General features: G+C 41.0%; 4 protein-coding genes across 4 annotated transcripts; all 4 read left to right on the forward strand.

Moving 5' to 3' along the window:
* Positions 1-306: 306 nt before the first annotated feature.
* On the forward strand, positions 307-1,928 carry MELLADRAFT_111031 (family 10 glycoside hydrolase; the record flags this gene model as incomplete). Its single annotated transcript, XM_007415218.1, has 8 exons — positions 307-541; positions 613-667; positions 732-794; positions 855-1,102; positions 1,193-1,327; positions 1,429-1,464; positions 1,564-1,749; positions 1,846-1,928. The coding sequence occupies 8 exons, from the start codon at positions 307-309 to the stop codon at positions 1,926-1,928; spliced, it is 1,041 nt and encodes a 346-aa protein (XP_007415280.1).
* A 564-nt stretch (positions 1,929-2,492) lies between these two features.
* Positions 2,493-3,148, forward strand: MELLADRAFT_111032 (uncharacterized protein; the record flags this gene model as incomplete). Its single annotated transcript, XM_007415219.1, has 3 exons — positions 2,493-2,745; positions 2,791-2,873; positions 3,035-3,148. The coding sequence occupies 3 exons, from the start codon at positions 2,493-2,495 to the stop codon at positions 3,146-3,148; spliced, it is 450 nt and encodes a 149-aa protein (XP_007415281.1).
* A 3,293-nt stretch (positions 3,149-6,441) lies between these two features.
* Positions 6,442-7,048, forward strand: MELLADRAFT_111033 (uncharacterized protein; the record flags this gene model as incomplete). The annotated part of the gene is made up of 2 exons (XM_007415220.1): positions 6,442-6,753; positions 6,833-7,048. The coding sequence occupies 2 exons, from the start codon at positions 6,442-6,444 to the stop codon at positions 7,046-7,048; spliced, it is 528 nt and encodes a 175-aa protein (XP_007415282.1).
* A 3,092-nt stretch (positions 7,049-10,140) lies between these two features.
* On the forward strand, positions 10,141-14,503 carry MELLADRAFT_111034 (uncharacterized protein; the record flags this gene model as incomplete). The annotated part of the gene is made up of 7 exons (XM_007415221.1): positions 10,141-10,157; positions 11,366-11,472; positions 11,540-11,617; positions 11,715-11,951; positions 12,033-13,416; positions 13,776-14,265; positions 14,408-14,503. The coding sequence occupies 7 exons, from the start codon at positions 10,141-10,143 to the stop codon at positions 14,501-14,503; spliced, it is 2,409 nt and encodes an 802-aa protein (XP_007415283.1).
* Between the last annotated feature and the right edge of the window lie 2,659 nt (positions 14,504-17,162).

Raw genomic sequence — 17,162 nt, forward strand, 5'->3', positions numbered from 1 at the left:
GTTGATCTTCTCATAGTATGCTTCAACTCGTTTGGGAAAAACCTTGAAAAATTCAAACACTGATCTTCTTTGATAAATTCAGAAAATGAAGTTCACACTCCACACGTAGGTACCATGGGTACCATCTCATGACAGCAACTTACGATCTCATCTCACAACGTTGTAGCTTTTTCTTACCCAAGCTGAAGCATATACAAATCAACGGATCTCATATATCAGTAGAATTACAAACTCAAATATACGAGCTGAAAGGTATTCTTTCCTCCTTATAATCCTTACAGATCACTTTTTTTCTACAAATCAAAGATGAATTTTATTTTACTTCAGGTTATCATTTCTTTTACTTTCGATTCCAAATTCGTTCATGGTTCAACTTCAACACCATACTTGACTCAAACTCATTCAAAGTTAAAGTCAAGGGATGAAATCAGTGTTTCGATTCCATACAAAGGAGTGGCAGTGAATAGTACCTTATTGAAGATTGACTCAGAGTATAGAAAGATCATTGAAGAAGGTTTTGAAGTTTTAACACCTGAGAATGGTAGGTAATTGAATACTTCTTTATGAGGATTTTCGATATTGATCTTTGATGTGGTTTCTTTTGAATGGTAGCTATGAAGTGGGAATTGACGGAAAAGGTTAGAGGAGTTTTCACATTTGAGGACGCGTTAGTGGTCTTAGAATCTTCTTTGGACTTTACCTTGAACTAATTCAATCTTTTTTTTAAAAAGGGACGAGATTGTGAATTATGCTTCTGAGCACAACAAACGTTCTCGAGGTCATACAATCATCTGGTAAGCTGATCATTCAAACCAGTCTTCTTCATCTGATCTCAAATGCATAACATTCAATAGGCAACAACAAGTGCCAAGTTGGTTACCAGAACTTGATCCAGAAGAATTGATAAAAGCTATTCAAGATCATCTTAAGGCTTTACTACATCATTACAAAGGTCGATTGTATGCTATAGATATTTGTAATGAAATCATTGAAGAAGATGGATCATTTAAAAACACGTTTTGGTACCAGAAATTAAATAAAACCTTCCCAAGAATAGCCTTAAAAACTGCTCGTGAACTAGATCCTACGGTTAAACTTTATAGTAAGTTTTGAACATGATTAAGGGTTGATTTCTTCATTGATTCTTCTTGAAATCTTGGTTCTTTTATCTTTTTCTTTGGAAAAACAATAGTTAATGATTATTCGATCGAGGCGATCAACAAGAAATCAGATGGGTTGTATCAATTAGCTAAGGAATTGAAAGAACAAGGTTTACTGGATGGGATCGGATTCCAATCACATTTCACGGTTGGAGGAGTACCAAAAGGTAATCATCATCTGATTCTAATCTCTCTACTTCAATGTTTTAACTTTGTAGGAAACAACTGAAATAAACTTGTGATTTAAAATTCTCTGTGGCTTTTTCAGATATGCAAGAGAATCTCGAACGGTTTGCTGCCTTAGGTAAGCATCAAGAATCGTTTAAATTTTCGGTAACTTTTCTGACAAATTCGGTTCTTGGTCACATCTTTGAACACCTCACTATCCTTATGATCCACCAAGACCTCGATGTTGCTATCACTGAATTAGATATCAGAATGAAACTACCATCTTCAAATGAAGATATAAATCAACAAGCACAAGATTATTCAAATGTAGTTAAGATTTGTCGATCGATAGCTCGATGTGTTGGGATCACTCTTTGGGGAGTCTCTTACCAAAACTCTTGGATTCCTTCGTTCTTTCCAGGTTTGTCTACACTCTAAGCTAGTTATCTTTCTGTTCAAAGAGTTTCTTCAGAGTTCAAGGTCTGAGAATCGTGTTACTTTTGGATGAACTTGCTAGGTACGGGTGCTGCTTTACTCTACGACGAAAATTATAAACCAACAAAGGCATTTGAAGCTTTCAGTTCCGCTTTCATGTCATGAGTATTGGAAACGGATATTCTGGATAAACGCTCACCAACAAGGAATCTATCGTGTTACCATTTGTATCATGTAGTCATAAAAAATTGATGTAACCTGCCGTCGGAATTTTGCACACTTGACGCCCTCGTTATACTCAGAATTCTTGGATCTTTTACTGAGCTTATTGTTTTCTTGCCAGACATGGAATTAAAACTTAGAATGAGTATGAACCAGAAGGTCGGCTTAATTGGAAGACCAATGCCTATAGGGAGCTATGCGAGCTGTCTGGCGATATAAAAAGGAAAAGAAAAATAGAGGATTAACACTGCCACTTGAGTTCATGGTTCTGAAATCAAGTCCAGTGGAATAGTGATTCTTGCTGTTTCTTGCTTCAGGCTTGCAGACTTTAAAATCCTTCAGCGACTTAACGAAACCTAACCCTTGAGTTTCCTTCAGAAATGATGGTTTTGTTTCAAGATTAAACTGGCTTAAGGTACAATTATTCATTACGTCCCACTTAGACCAGATTTTCTCTTCAAGCGTGATTCCACCGTTGATCGTCAACAGCCACATATTTTGAAAACAATGCCTGCACCTCACATCATTCCTCGTTTGCTGCGGCGTCAGCTCATCACGACTCCAACCAAGGCCGATCCGTCTCAATTTATCCTTCCCCTTCGGAAACTAGTATTCGAGTATAACGAACAGCGAGCGAATCAGGCCGGCCTCCGAACTTACCTTACGAGTGCATACTTATTCCAAATTGCGAGTGAAAACCCAAGTGTCGAAGTCGTTGTACGCAGAGCCGGCGGAGCTGGAATCGCCAAAGGATTTTATTGTTTGTGATCGTCACACCTTAATGAACACCTGCCATCATTTGAAGGTCAGAAGCTGACTATGCGCCTTGCCCCAATTGCTTCTCAACTTTTCATCGCAATGGTCGATATGCACGTTCAAAAATTATCAGTAAACAACAATCGAACAAAAACTATCCCCCTTGATCGGTTGGATCCATCTCAGATACACAACAAAGTCAGACATTCTCTACCTTCTCATGACTTTTGGTTCCACATATGTCAGCCAAGGAGTATTATTAACATTTTACTTGACATCGGGCGCAATTATAGGTTCAACTTCTATTGAACTCTTCTGGTGAGAAACTGAAACATCTTGGAAGGGTAACAGTGAAGTCCGAGACCAACGAAGAGCCCGTACGCGGTGTATGGAGCGCATTCCATTGATCATGAATGCGGAGAGAAATGTAACTTGTGTCCTTTCAATCAATTCTTCTACAAAGCTTTTGAAATCGATTTTCCCATTGTAGCTCTGATCATCAACTCAATCAGGCAATTGACTCAATCAGTGCCGCTTTGAACATCATTATCTCCCTTGGACCTCAACATACTCTCCCTCTCATGACCATCAGTGCTGGGCAACTCCTTCTACCCAGACCCAAAGACTGGAATTATGACCAAGACCCGTATAGTCTATGGAAGCCATGAATCTTTGATCCTTGACTCGTCAATCCATAATTCAGCCGCACAACAATATCCAGACATTCTTGCAACAAATCAAGTAGTCATTCTGTCAGCTCTACAACATCCAACAACTTTGATTGTAACCCCTATGTACTATGTCAAAGAGAAGAGCATCAGCCTGTTGATAGTCATGTAATTAGCTTGTCCTGATCAGCACAAATATTCCAGCCAGTATCATTCTCTCTCCAGAGTACATTGTGGCTTCTTGATTACAAGGGTGTCTGAAGTTGAGTTTGAGTAGTAAATTGCCCCAGAAACATTCAGATTGTAATGTTCAACTGATGTATTGATTGCACAGCCAGGGATTGGACACCAAAGTATATCAAAGACCAAGTGGATCCTGTCCAGACACTTGGTTCTAGAAAGCTGTTTGATGATGCATGCTGTGAATCTGAACCAGTGATCTCAATACAACACTGCACAGAACTGCAAAGAGGCATTGATTTGATAAGAACATGGACAGTTCAATGTAAATAGTCACAAGGATTTGCAACTCAAGTGGCTAACCAAGTTTACAGATCTGGCTTATTTAAAGAGTACCAATCATCTTTGCACAGCAAGGCCACATCCTCCCAAGATCAATTGATTTGAGAACTTCATTCTTTTTGAAGAACTTGATTCTTCATGATGGCTTTGTTATGCCCAAGATTCACTTGATATGAATATAGTTGCTGCCATCAATCTTCTTGTGATTTTCAATGAGGACTGTCAGCCCTGAGCCTTGTGTACAGAACCACAGACTAACAAAAACACGTGTAAATATATTTAAGAAATGACTTGATCAGTATCAAGAGTCCCTCAGAGCACCCACCAAGGACTTTCCAAATTTGAAGATTCTGATTTTTGACTTTTTAAATTTTTGAACCTGACCTTCAAATTTGAAGGCCAGATCCAAAAATTTGAAAAGTCAAAAAATCAGATGCCAACACTGGTTGTGACAACTTTTTGTGAATTCCTCTGCCACATCACCTCTATCCAGCTCTAGTCCCCCTCCAACACCTTTCAAATTGTTTGATCTCATGGAAATGAATTGTAGAAGACCTCATATGGCCATAAAAACATCAATTGTTATTATAGACCAAGATTCTGTCATTGTGCAATCAGTTGCACTCAACAAAGACCTTTTTACAGCATATCAATCACACTGAACAAAACAAGTGTGTTCTGGAAGTGATGATCTTGCTGCTTGAGTTGCTTCAAGGAAGTTTGAAGTATGCTTGTACAGAAAATCAAAGTACAAAAATTAATAGTCTGTTGTTGACAACAAGAGTTGAAAGCCAAAATAACCCTTATTATTCAAAAGTCAGACTTTTCAAATTTATGAAAATTCTGTGGTGGATGCTCTTAAGCAATGAGAATGAGTACAACCCAAATAGTAAATTCAAAACCTAACCCAAAGGAAAGCAAACCAAAGTGACAACCACAAGTTGACGCCTAGTTATTGGAGTATATAAAACCCCTCTTCTACCCACTCTGGAAGAAGAACCAAATTCATATCATCACACAACTCCACCTCACAACTTACTTGATTCTTCAACAAGAATATTGAGTAAAGTGATACATTTGTAACTTGATTATCATATTTCTTTTGTTCAGGTCATTGTAGAACCTCATGTGGTGTTCTTTGCTAGTGGGATTAATAGCTAAGGGAACAAGCTTTGAATTTACAACACAACTGGGTGCTTCTATAACAGAGTATAAAATACTGCAGGCTCCAGAGTTGTATCATCCAGAGCTCAGAGCTAGATCCTTGGTACTGGTCTGTATCACATTATGGTAACCCTGTACTGTAGTATGACATAGGATGATGTAGACTGACATTAAGATTGGAACCCCAACTGACCTCATCTAAAATTATATTCTTCCAGCCTGCTTGGCCCTTGTCACAAGACATGGTCAGATTCATTATATTCTTCACAAATGAACAAGTCACCTTTATACCAAGGCCAGCCTTGGCCATTTGGCAACAATGTTCTACATTGGTATCATGATAATTGGACAAGAAGAACATGACCATGAAGTACTTTTGGAGAAAAGTCCCAGTTGTTGATATATTCATGTATCAACAATGTCTGACAAAGCGTGCTAGGAATTGAGCTAGCATTGATAACAGCAGGTACAAATGCACAAATAGGTGTCATTAAAGGATAGTAAGCAGTAGGGAATTCCTGTTCAGGTTGCTCAAAGTACCCTTGTTCTGTTGTTGAATGCAAAAAGATTGAGATCACAGGGTGAAGAGGTTGCCCCTGTCACTCTGTGTTTCATCCAATCAAGCAGTCATGTTTGTAACTAGCAAGAATAACTAATCCAAGGAACCAGGTTTCAGGGTACCAATCCAAGTGACTGTGTTTCCCCTTATGAGCAACACTGGACCAGCAGCGCAGTGAAAAGCTGAAGCGCTGCTTTACCAAGCAGCGCTGTGCGGCAGCGCTGCGGGTTGCCTGCCAGCCGCGCTTCTGATTTCGAAATATGTGCAGCGCATTTCCAGCAGCGCTTTTTGAATTCATTTTGAAGGACTTTTTTTTCCGCTGCGCCCCAGGTGCTGCGGTCATTACACAGCGGTTGCAGCGGCTGCAGCGCCTGGAACCTAGTTTTGTGCGTCAGGGGGGTCAAGGGCACCCCAATCTGTCCACCCACTAGTCCCAAATTGGTTATATATTCATTCAAGACCCTTCAAGACCCCCTTACTTAGCACAAACTCGATCGGTTAATCCTAAAACGTCCATCAATCAACACCAAAGCAAGCCAGAAGAGCTCGAGGTTGCTCGATCTCAAACAACCTAGACTCAATGACACCATCTCACCTCAATCACGCCACTTCAACCCACCCCTTGCTCCAAGACCATGCTCAACTTTTGAAGGAAGCCATCCGAACTTCAAACAGGATATCACTTTGTCAACTCCCACATTTCCTCAGTCGAATCCACTCATATTTACAATTTATAATCTTGATCTATTTCCCTGATCCTTCAAATTCATCTACCCCACTTCTCATCATGCCCCTTCAATCAACTCTTGCTTTTTCCTCCCAAAATCAATCACAAAATCCTACGACTCCCTCTTCTAGCCATCCTCATCGTATTCGGCAGCCACCCTCTAACCCCGGAATGATTCCACCCAGCCCAGATGGCAGACGCCGCCTGTCGATTCCAACCGAATGCACTCCTTCCAATACGAAACGTCCAGCACCCATCGAGGTTTTGGACAAATCGGACTCAGAAGAGGGTGAAGTCGAACGTGTTGAACCTGCAAAGAAAAAGCAAAAGAAGAAGCCGGCTAATAAACAGAAAACCACTAAATCCAAAGAAGTAAGTCATTTCAGTCCAAATCTCTCATTTCAATTATGAAGTTGTTGATGAATCAACTGCTTCATACTTTCTTGGACAGACTGCAGGCACAGGAACCGGTTCTACTTTTGTCGACAAAGAAACTCTACGTGCTGACTCTGACATTGAAAACGACAAAGTCCAACCACGCGCACCTAAAATGTCTAAACAAGAGAACAATGATTTAAACGACTACTATGATGTACCGTTTCGCAGAAAAACAGACGTGAGTAGTTTGTTTTTCATTACCACATGTCTATACATATCCAATCATTGATATGTGAATTCCCTTTCTTCCTTTACAGGATCAGACCCTCCCCCCCCTCTCTTATCCGTGTCTTCACTGTTCGACCGATAAGAAGAAAGAAGCCTTTCATTGTTCGAGTCAGCCGAAGTAACATGACAAACAACCTGAAGTGTCACCGAGATGGGAATCCAGCACCTGGTCGGCAGAAGACTGGATGTCCTGGTCGAGATGAAGCTCGACGATCTGGTCTCAATGTTCCTCCATCGTTGGCAGAATTGGCACATCAAGAAGCCATTGCCAAGGTGAATAACCCGGGCACTTTATCATCATATGTAACCGTAGGACAAAAGGTAAAGTTTGACAATCTAACCTTCAATCAAATGATGTGTGTATGGATCGTCCGCCAAGCCCTTCCATGGTCCCGAATGAACGACATGTGGCTACGAGCTGCGGTGCAGTTTTTAAGGCCTGATGCACGCTTGTATGGCCGGCGTTGGGCGGCAGAAGAGGCTAAAAGGTTGAACCTTTCAATGAAGAAGGTTGTTTTTGAAGAGCTGAAGGTAAGGTTTTCTTTTACACATTTCTCTGGTGTTTGTGTTGTGTACTAATCTTTTGTATACCATAGAACTTGACAAGCAAGTTTTGTCTCCAACAAGACGTGTGGACAACCAAAGGTAATCGACACGGTTTTATCGGTGCTGCAGTGACTTTTATCAACGATGACTGGCAATTCAAAACTCGACATCTTACCCTGAAGCTCGTGGCTTGGCAACATAAAGGGAAATGGCTTGCTGAGCCAATTGTGAATGTATTTGTAAAGCGTGGTTTGGTTAATAAGATAAGTATTTTCTCTTATCTATCTCAACTCACGTGATCCCAGAAAGTTTATTCCCATCTAACGCACCATTGCTTTATCCACCTCCTTTGCCAGACCACTGATTCCGAATCTAACAATAACACCATGGCTAGGGAAATGCATTCACAGTTCCTCGAATCATCCGACCTCTCCAACTACACCTGGGATCCTTACACAATGCACATCTACTGTTTTTGCCACAAGATGGCACTCATTGTTGGCGCTGGACTCGCAGCTCTTGATCTCAAAACCCCACCTCCTAGGAAAACCAAGTCGGCAATGCGCGGCCATTTCCCCGATGTTCGATCAACCGACACCATCGAAGAAGAAGATGAAGAAGCTGACCTTAATGACGAGGGACCTGTCTCTGAGGTACCTGATGTACCTCAACCACCACTTGTTGATGATTGTGAAGTGGAACCTAACCTCGAAGAACTTGCTGAACGTGAAGAAGACGACACTGAGCATGATGCAGCTGCGTTTGAAGAAGACGAGTGGGATGCAGCTGATGCCAAAGAGGCAGAGGATCCACTTCTATCTCTTGAAAATGAAGCTCACCCAACTCATCGGCGCGAAGCAAACAAGCTTGATGCTCTTCTCACCAAAGTATGGTCGTTTTTACTTTATTCTATGCACAGTCGGACTTGGTTATATTGACATGTCCTATCTTTCTTTTTCAACAGGTCGATTTCATCGTTCGCCGTATCACTAGCTCCTCAGCCTGGCGAAAAGAGTACGATCGAGTCAAGAAGAGTTTAGGACTCGAGGTTGAATCCCTTATTGCTGCTTATGGGATTCGTTGGAACATAAAGTACATAAGCCGTCATAAAGCTTGGATGGCTCGTGATGTAAGCTTTTGCATCTCTCTTAATTCATTACATCTTCAAGATATTGACACATCTCACTGGTCATCGATCAACTTCTCAAGGATGACCTGGATCGAGTTCACAACAAAAACCGAAGACCTCGCAAGAATGGTAAAGCATGGGGGTATTTTCACAAGTTGACTGTATCCCCTCAGCAATGGGCTCAAATACGAAACTTAAATGCTGAGCTTAAAGTAAGTCGATTCCAGTTTGGTTCATGTGTTTTTGCCAGAGATCTGATGGTTCTTGTTGGACTCTTTCAGCCGTTTCTTGATGCCACCAAACGGATGGAAGGGGATAAGCCGACTGGTTGCATGGTTATTGCAGAGTACGTTGAGCTTAAGAAAACCCTGCAGGCACGATCCGACAAACTTGATACGACCGATGCGATGTACCCGATGATCGCTGCAATGCTAGAGAAGACGCAGCAGATCTTGGATGGAGCCCTGAAATGCGACACCTTGATCATGGCCTGCCTCCTTCATCCAGCATTTCGCCTAAAGTTTTTCCACACTTTCTTTGGCCCAAACTCAGCTATCTCGATCCGGGCAGAGGCTCTCTTTAATGAACATTTCAAGAAGTATCAAACAGCCTTTTCGAAGAAAGATAAACCGTCAAACACTCAAGGGAACAGTCAATCAGAAACCACTGGAGACGATGAGCCTTCCATCTTCGGAGTTTATAATGATATGCAAGAAGAAGAGATGGGTGATGATAATCAACTTAGAGACTACCTAGGTGGTCGTGACCGTATGAAGGCGCCGGATTACGATTTGAGAGATCCTAACTCTGCGCTGCAATGGTGGAAAGTATGTTATTCATCTCATCTGCTTTGCTGTCCTTTATCGAGGCTGATGTTTCATGCCTTATAAAGCTTCACTGCAACCGATACCCAATTGTTGCCACGATGGCACGGGACTATCTTGCTTGCTCTGGTTCGTCGGCTGCACCCGAAAGGATATTTTCGGCTGCAGCTGATGTTTGTGCTTCAAGTCGAGGAAGCCTAGTTGCCATCACGATCGAAAGGGCAGTATCCACTCTTATCTGGCTTCGTGAGGGGGTCTCTCTGGGCACAGAGTTTATGAAGCTAATGGAGGCGTGTAAGATGTCCGAGTACAGTGGCTATGTGAAGGTGCACTATGAGTCCCAATCTTCTCGTAGCTGATTCAGTACTTTAGTTTCTTTATGGCTCCTTTTCACTTTTTTTCTTAATTGTCTTATATTTCCTGTTTTTTCTTTTCCTCACATTATTTTAAACCTGTGATATGATACTTTATTACATACTTTAATACATTATTTCTCTACTTACAATCTTGAATTAATTTTTTTTGGCTGTGTTCTCGGCGCTTACGGCGCTTCGGCAGCGCAGCGGCGCTTTTTGCCGTCGCGCTCCCATCAATATGATTTTCGAGCAGCGGTAAACAGCAGCGCTGTCAACTAAGAGGAGTTTTGCAGAGCAAAACTCCCAAACATTGACAAATAACATAAAAAACAAAAAACACGAGTAATAAAATAATTACACATTACAACTCTCTCACTCTAGTATCAAGAGTGTAACCAGATTAATTATCATCTTACTACCGCGAAGCCTGAAGGAAGTTAAACCCTCGAATGACGTATTAACAACTAATAGATAGTCGCGACTACCAGTCTAAGATAGGGTCTAACAAGAATGAAAACCCTGACCAGCTGAACAAAGATAAGAGGGCCTAGTCAAGGGTTTACATATCTACGAACCAAACCAAGCAAAACGAGAAGGGACTTTTTTTGCAAAAAAGTTTAATACGTACAATCAAAAACGAGTACATAAAGTGCTTTGATTAACAAGAAAGAAAGAAGAAGTATCTCAATTTTAACACAATCAATTTTTAGATCACCAATCTATCATTTTCCTTTTTTCGAAAAACTTAAGATACTTTTCTTTGCTAGACTTCTCATTTTAAAATAGAACTCTTACTTTCAAAATCATCTTTCGTCTCATTCGAAACTCTTTTCTTTTATTTCCTTTATCTTCAATCTTACTCTCTGAAAGCGTTACAGATCGTTTTGCGTAGACAATTCGACTAAAGTCTTTCATCAACATCCCCTTTTGATTTTACGATAAGTCAACGAGCACTGAAGTGCGGCCTAAAGACAAGAATTGCTTTTTGAAAGCCTTCTTACTTTGGAAGACGTTCGAGTGTTCAGCTCCTCGATCAGTACCTGGCAGCGGTATACATCCCGCACCACAGGCATCTATAGAAACCAACTATAGATTTTCATCACTTTACTAAGATACCGAAAACCAAGCTTTAGGAAGATAGATCAAATCTCCTAGAAGCCTACATTTAGTAAGTAACATTTCACTTAGTCTATACTCGATTATAGTCTCAAGCTGACATTTGGGGGCCTCACCTTATCACATTAAGTTTTTCTTTTTTAGAAAAACAAGAACCCAGCATCTTTTCCACACCAGATCGGTTGACTTTATCGGCTACGACACACGGTCATAGAACTCGTTCAAGATTTCTTTACTCGACTTCGAAAAACGAACTCTTAGCCTTCTAGAAGAGCTACCCTACTTTCTATTCGAACTAGAAAACCCGTTCTCAGACGACGTTTATAACCCGTACTTCGGTATACAAGCTTTGAATCGAAACCACCTGTTTCTTCGATTTTCAACTTTTTACGAACATCTTTCGTCAGACTTGTGGATTCAAGATCAAATTGTAAACAAATCAAGCGACTCGAAAGTAAGCCAAAGTTCTCCATAATAGAACCACCACTTGATACTGACCAAAAACGGCGACTATCATTTAGTGAATATCGAAGCAGTTAGTTCGGTAGAACCTTACAATCCAAGTGGCGAAGATTTGATCGATTACAAGGAGGCAGAGAGTACGTAGTTTTCGTGACCGAGCACTAAATCGATTGATAAAAGTTTTTTTTTTTTTTTAGAAAAAGAAACACTGACAACCCAATCCATCACCTGTAGTGACCGACCAATTGGCCAAAGATCATAGACCTGAAGACATACCAATTCCAGCTACAGCCCCAGAATCAGCAGCGAAAAGCAGCAAATTCGTTAAACCCCCGCCACTTAAACTTGCTACAGCAGATCCGTTGAAGCACTTACATTTTAAGCATAAAGAGCCAGTAGGAGTCTCGGAGCTAGCTTTTCAATCCTCGTTCGGTAGAACTAGTACTATCCTGCAACACCAATCTCAACCCAGTAAGTCACAATAACCGATTTTTTTTTTTTAAAAAAAAAAAAAGAAGAAAACACGGTACTTACTATGGCTCCTACTACTAGAAGCAACTCCTCGAGAGCATCCAGCCTTGCAGATGCAGCAGATGCACTCGGCAATGTTGATCGACTCAGCCAGCATCCCAGCGATACCAGTAGGAGACAGAGCGTCTCGACCACCGCCTCCAGACGGACCACGGACGGGCCTTGACGCTCGAAGAAACAGACTTACTTCTGATGCATCAAGCCAACTACGAGGTTTGGGAGAAAGCGAAGAATCAGAAAGACGCGAAGACATTCAAGAACGCGACCCAGAAAGGGAAAGCTTACCATCGACAGCTCTCCAAACTTATGGGCTTCAAGTACCTTATGGACCGAACCAACAACTGGAATCCAGCTCTGTGGGATTGGAACACGTTCGAGAAACGAAAGAAAGGCAACAAAACCTCCAACTCAGCACCTTACCCGAGAAGAAACCAGTCTCAGAACCTACAAGGTCTATCCAAAGGGGAGTTAGCAATTCACATGATCAGAGAAGCGGGGAAAGCAGTGAGGAATTAGACCAGACTATACTACCTCTGGATAGAGAGCTCATGAACCCTGTATTTCATCATCTTAAATTGTATTTAGATCCTTTGTTCTTACAATTTGATAAATTATATGATGAAATACAGAATACCAAGTCATTCGTTTTAGATCGTGACGCGAACAAAAGACTTGATATGGTTGACAAAACTCTGAAATCGTTAGTCAAGAATATTAACGACCAAGTAAGCGCTCTGAACAAAGTAAGCTTCGCAGTCAAGAAAACCAATGATGACATGACAGAGTGTCAAAAAGATCTTGGTAGATGGGCAAGTAACGCTCTTGAAACAATAAAGATTGGTATGAACGGTATGAGAGACCAGCTGCTTATTCATGAAAACGAAAACCTGAAAAATCAGACCAACGCTATCATTGCAGCAATTGAAAAAATAAATCGTGCCGATACCATCCATGATATAAAACAATCAGAGAATGAACATGATACATATGCGAAAAAGACCTCTGACCAACTTTCTAGCATGCAAGGTATAGTAAGACAACTTCAAACAGCAGTTGCACATCAGAATGGAGAGTTAGCACTCATGCGCTCCCATAATGAGGAAGTAATAAAACTACTATCTGATCTTACCCTACACCAACTAAAAAACCAAGGAACGGGGCTACAATTAGAGGAAGAAGTAGCTGAGACACGTCTTCATGACGTTCCACCTCATATGCAAGATGTCCAACATATTACCTTACCAGACGTTAGAAGAGCAAATACTACACCTACACCTCACGACACGTTTCTGACACCTGATGAAACTGTGAGAAACGCACCAGCTGAGCAGAATAGGCAAAATATTCGAGATCTAGCCCAAAGGAACCCAGCAAGAGAAGAGTCTACAGGCCCAGATCTTACCTTGTTTAACCTCTTGAAGAAAGACGTACCAAACAGTAAAGACTGGCCTACCCTCAGCGGCGAAGGCGAGTATAACCACATGGAGTTCATAGAATGGGTAGACTATGTAAAAGAAACAATGCACGTTCCGGACGCTCTGATCACATCACGAATGGGTTTGGCACTTAAAGGACTGGCCCAAGTCTGGTTCCTAGAAAAAAGAAAGGAAGGATTATCTACCTGGGACGAGTGGAGAGCTGCGATAATTGTTAAGTTCGGATCCAGGAACTGGAAACGTAACATGCAGAACCTATTTGATAAAGACCACTTTAATCCCAGGGTGAACACTGACCCAGTGAAATGGTTGGTCACGCATAAAAAAGAGGGTTAGAAGCCGCTCACGCGAATATACCGATACAAGACACAAGTGATAAGATCCTAGAGCAGTGCCCAGGAGATTTAGATCACGCAGTCCGAAGTAGACTAGGAGGTGAGAATGATTTTGTTCATTTCTCAACCACTTTCGAAGAGGTAGTTAGGAGAACTTCAATAGGGCGTAACAGGCCACCAAACAGACCCAATCAAGACTGGAAGACACAAGCGACAAGTGGTAGTAACTTACCCGCCAAGACAGCTGCATCCAAACCTCCAATTGCTCGAGTACCTGGGAAGTGCGATACCTGTGGCAGCACAGAGTCAGGACATGATTATAGATCCTGCCGAAGAAAAAGTAAAGGTATTAACGCGGTAGAAATAGATTCCCCAGAAGAAGAATCCCTAACAGGGGAAGAAATTGAGCTTATCTTTGGCGATGACCATGACTCCTTCTATGATGACGGAGAGTACAGAGCTGTGCAAGACGGATCATTTGAAGTAATGGATATATCATGCCTAGAAGAGACAATTTCTTTAGTTCCTGTATTCCTAAACAAAAAAGAGACGAACAGACATCTTGGAAGTCCTTTCATGATCACTACATGTAATAGCTGGAAATTGAACATTTTGATTGATACAGGTGCCTGCAGTTCCCTTATTACTCCCCGTATCTTGGATAAAGTATGGCGCACATGGCAGAAAGATATGCGTGCCCAACAAAACAGGAGGTACTTGAGCGCGTCAGGTAGTCTCACGGCGATCGGAGAGATAACTCTTCCCATCACATTTCTACATCATACTCAGCCTTGTACCCTTATGATTGATTTTGTGATTATCAAGGATGCTACCATAATAGAAATTATTTTGGGGGCAGACATGATGAACGCTTACGGAATGAGCATATCATACGAAGATCAGATAACTTTACGTTTTAAAGATTTAGAGACCATGTTCACTCCTATCCACGAATCACGGATATTGGGCCGAGAAATAGCACAATCAACTATAAGAGCTATCGAAGCGTATACAGAAGAAATGGATATATCACATCTGCAAGCACTTACAGATATACCACAACAGTGGCATCAAGGACTCAATAGTAAACAAGTCAGCGACGCTAGGCAAATGAAGTCTAGACCCGCTGTAGGAAGAGCTCATATGACTGGACAACACAGCCTGACCACTGTAATAGTAGACGGTAAGGAAGTCAGCTGTTTATTGGACAGCGGAGCTTCTTGCTCAGCAGTAGGAGAACAATTTCTGGACAAAATTATCCCAGATTGGAAACATCGAATGTTACCAAAAAGTAGAACTACCTTCCGTGGGTGTGGGGAAGTACTTAAAGCGATAGGGGTAATAGAAGTTCCCTTGATCTTCCCTCACACAGAAGGATCCATCAGAATCAGTCCAGAATTTGTCATAATGGAGAACGCGACCCCACAGTACTTCATTCTTGGAGACGACTTTTTATCACTTTATGGCATCGATATTATACACACCAGGGAGAAATATTTCACGATTGGTAATGAAAATAAGCGAAAGAAATTTGCATTGCAACAAGCGAAGAGAACACTGGATGTATCATCACTTGATCAAGAAGACAAAACTTTTCTTACGACAGAAACGAAGAAACGCATCATTACAGGAGAAAAATTGAATCTCGCGCAAACACAGGATATACAGAGACTTGTTGAAAAATACTATAACAGTTTTGGGTTAGGAAAGTATGCAATTGGTAAAATAACAAAGTACGAAGTGGAAATCCAGCTTACGGTTGATAAACCATACCCGCCAATCCTCAGAAAAGCTGCGTACCCCGCAAGCCCAAGAAATCGCACAGAACTTGAAATCCATACCAATGAACTTCTCAGGTTAGGTATTCTACGGAAAGTCCTACAGAACAAAGATGTGGAAATCACAACACCCTGTGTGGTAGCATGGCACGGGGGGAAATCCAGAGTCTGCGGAGACTTCAGAGCTCTTAATGCGTATACAATACCTGATAGATATCCTATGCCAAGGATTGAACAAGTAATCACGAATCTAGGTAAATCCGTATACATAACTACAATGGACCTTATGAAAGGCTTTCACCAAAACCTAGTATCAGAAGATAGTAAGAAGTTTTTACGAATTATATCACACTTGGGTATATTTGAATACCAACGTATGCCCTTTGGCATCAAAAATGCGCCAGCATTTTTTTAGAAAATGATGGATACGGAATTTTACAAAGAACTCCGTGAAGGACATGTCATAGTGTATATAGATGATATCATTGTATTTCATGAATCATGGGAAGAACATACAAAAACATTGGCAAAGATACTGTTTAAGCTTGATAGATTAGGAGCAACAGTCTCTCTGGACAAATGTAAGTTTGGCTTCCATGAGGTAAAAGCTCTTGGGCACACTGTGTCAGGTCTTACGTTGGCTATTGATCAGAATAAAGTAGCCGCAGTAATACACAGACCTCTACCAAAAACCGTTAAAGATATACAAAGCTTTCTGGGTTTTGCTAGTTACTATAGAATGTACCTAGAAAGTTATGCGAAAGTAACCTCTCCGCTATACTACTTACTTAAGAAAAAAGTAGAATTTTCAATCACTAAAGAAAGAGCTTTGGCATGGGACGAAGTGAAGAAACTTCTCACTACAGCACCATGTTTACTTCAGCCGGACTTTAACAAACCATTTATCGTATATGTAGACGCGAGTTTTTTAGGGCTAGGAGCAGCGTTACATCAGAAACAGATTGTCAGAAACAAACTAGTGAATGGCCCAGTTTGCTTTATTTCACGACAACTGAAAGAAAGCGAGAAAAAATATGGAGCACCCCAACTAGAATGTTTAGCGCTAGTTTGGGCATTAAATAAACTACACTACTATCTTGACGGAATTTATTTCGAAGTTATTACAGACTGCCAAGCAATTAAATCACTGTTGAATACAAAAACACCAACAAGACATATGCTTCGCTGGCAAATGGCAATACAAGAGTATAAGTCATATATGACTATTACACACCGACCTGGTATTTTACACAGCAACGCGGATGCACTAAGCAGGATGGCTATGCCTAATGACAAGAATAACCCAGCTTGGGAAGCAGAGGATATAGACCAAGATGTACCTATAATGGGGATCAGCCTCTGCGAACTATCTGATGAGTTCTTTTTGAAAATAGAAGAAAGCTATTCAAAAAACGCAAACACAGTTACACTATTAAAGATACTGAACTCGGAACATAGAGATACATCATTAGAAAGTACTTTGGAAAAATCTTGGAAGGAACCTTTTTACGAAGGGAAATTTTCATTGATTTCTGGATTATTATACTACAAAGAGAGACATACAAATGTTCTAGTAGTTTCTGATGCGGAAGATATTAATAA

Source organism: Melampsora larici-populina (assembly GCF_000204055.1).
Source record: "Melampsora larici-populina 98AG31 unplaced genomic scaffold MELLAscaffold_49, whole genome shotgun sequence".
NCBI lineage: Eukaryota > Fungi > Basidiomycota > Pucciniomycetes > Pucciniales > Melampsoraceae > Melampsora > Melampsora laricis-populina.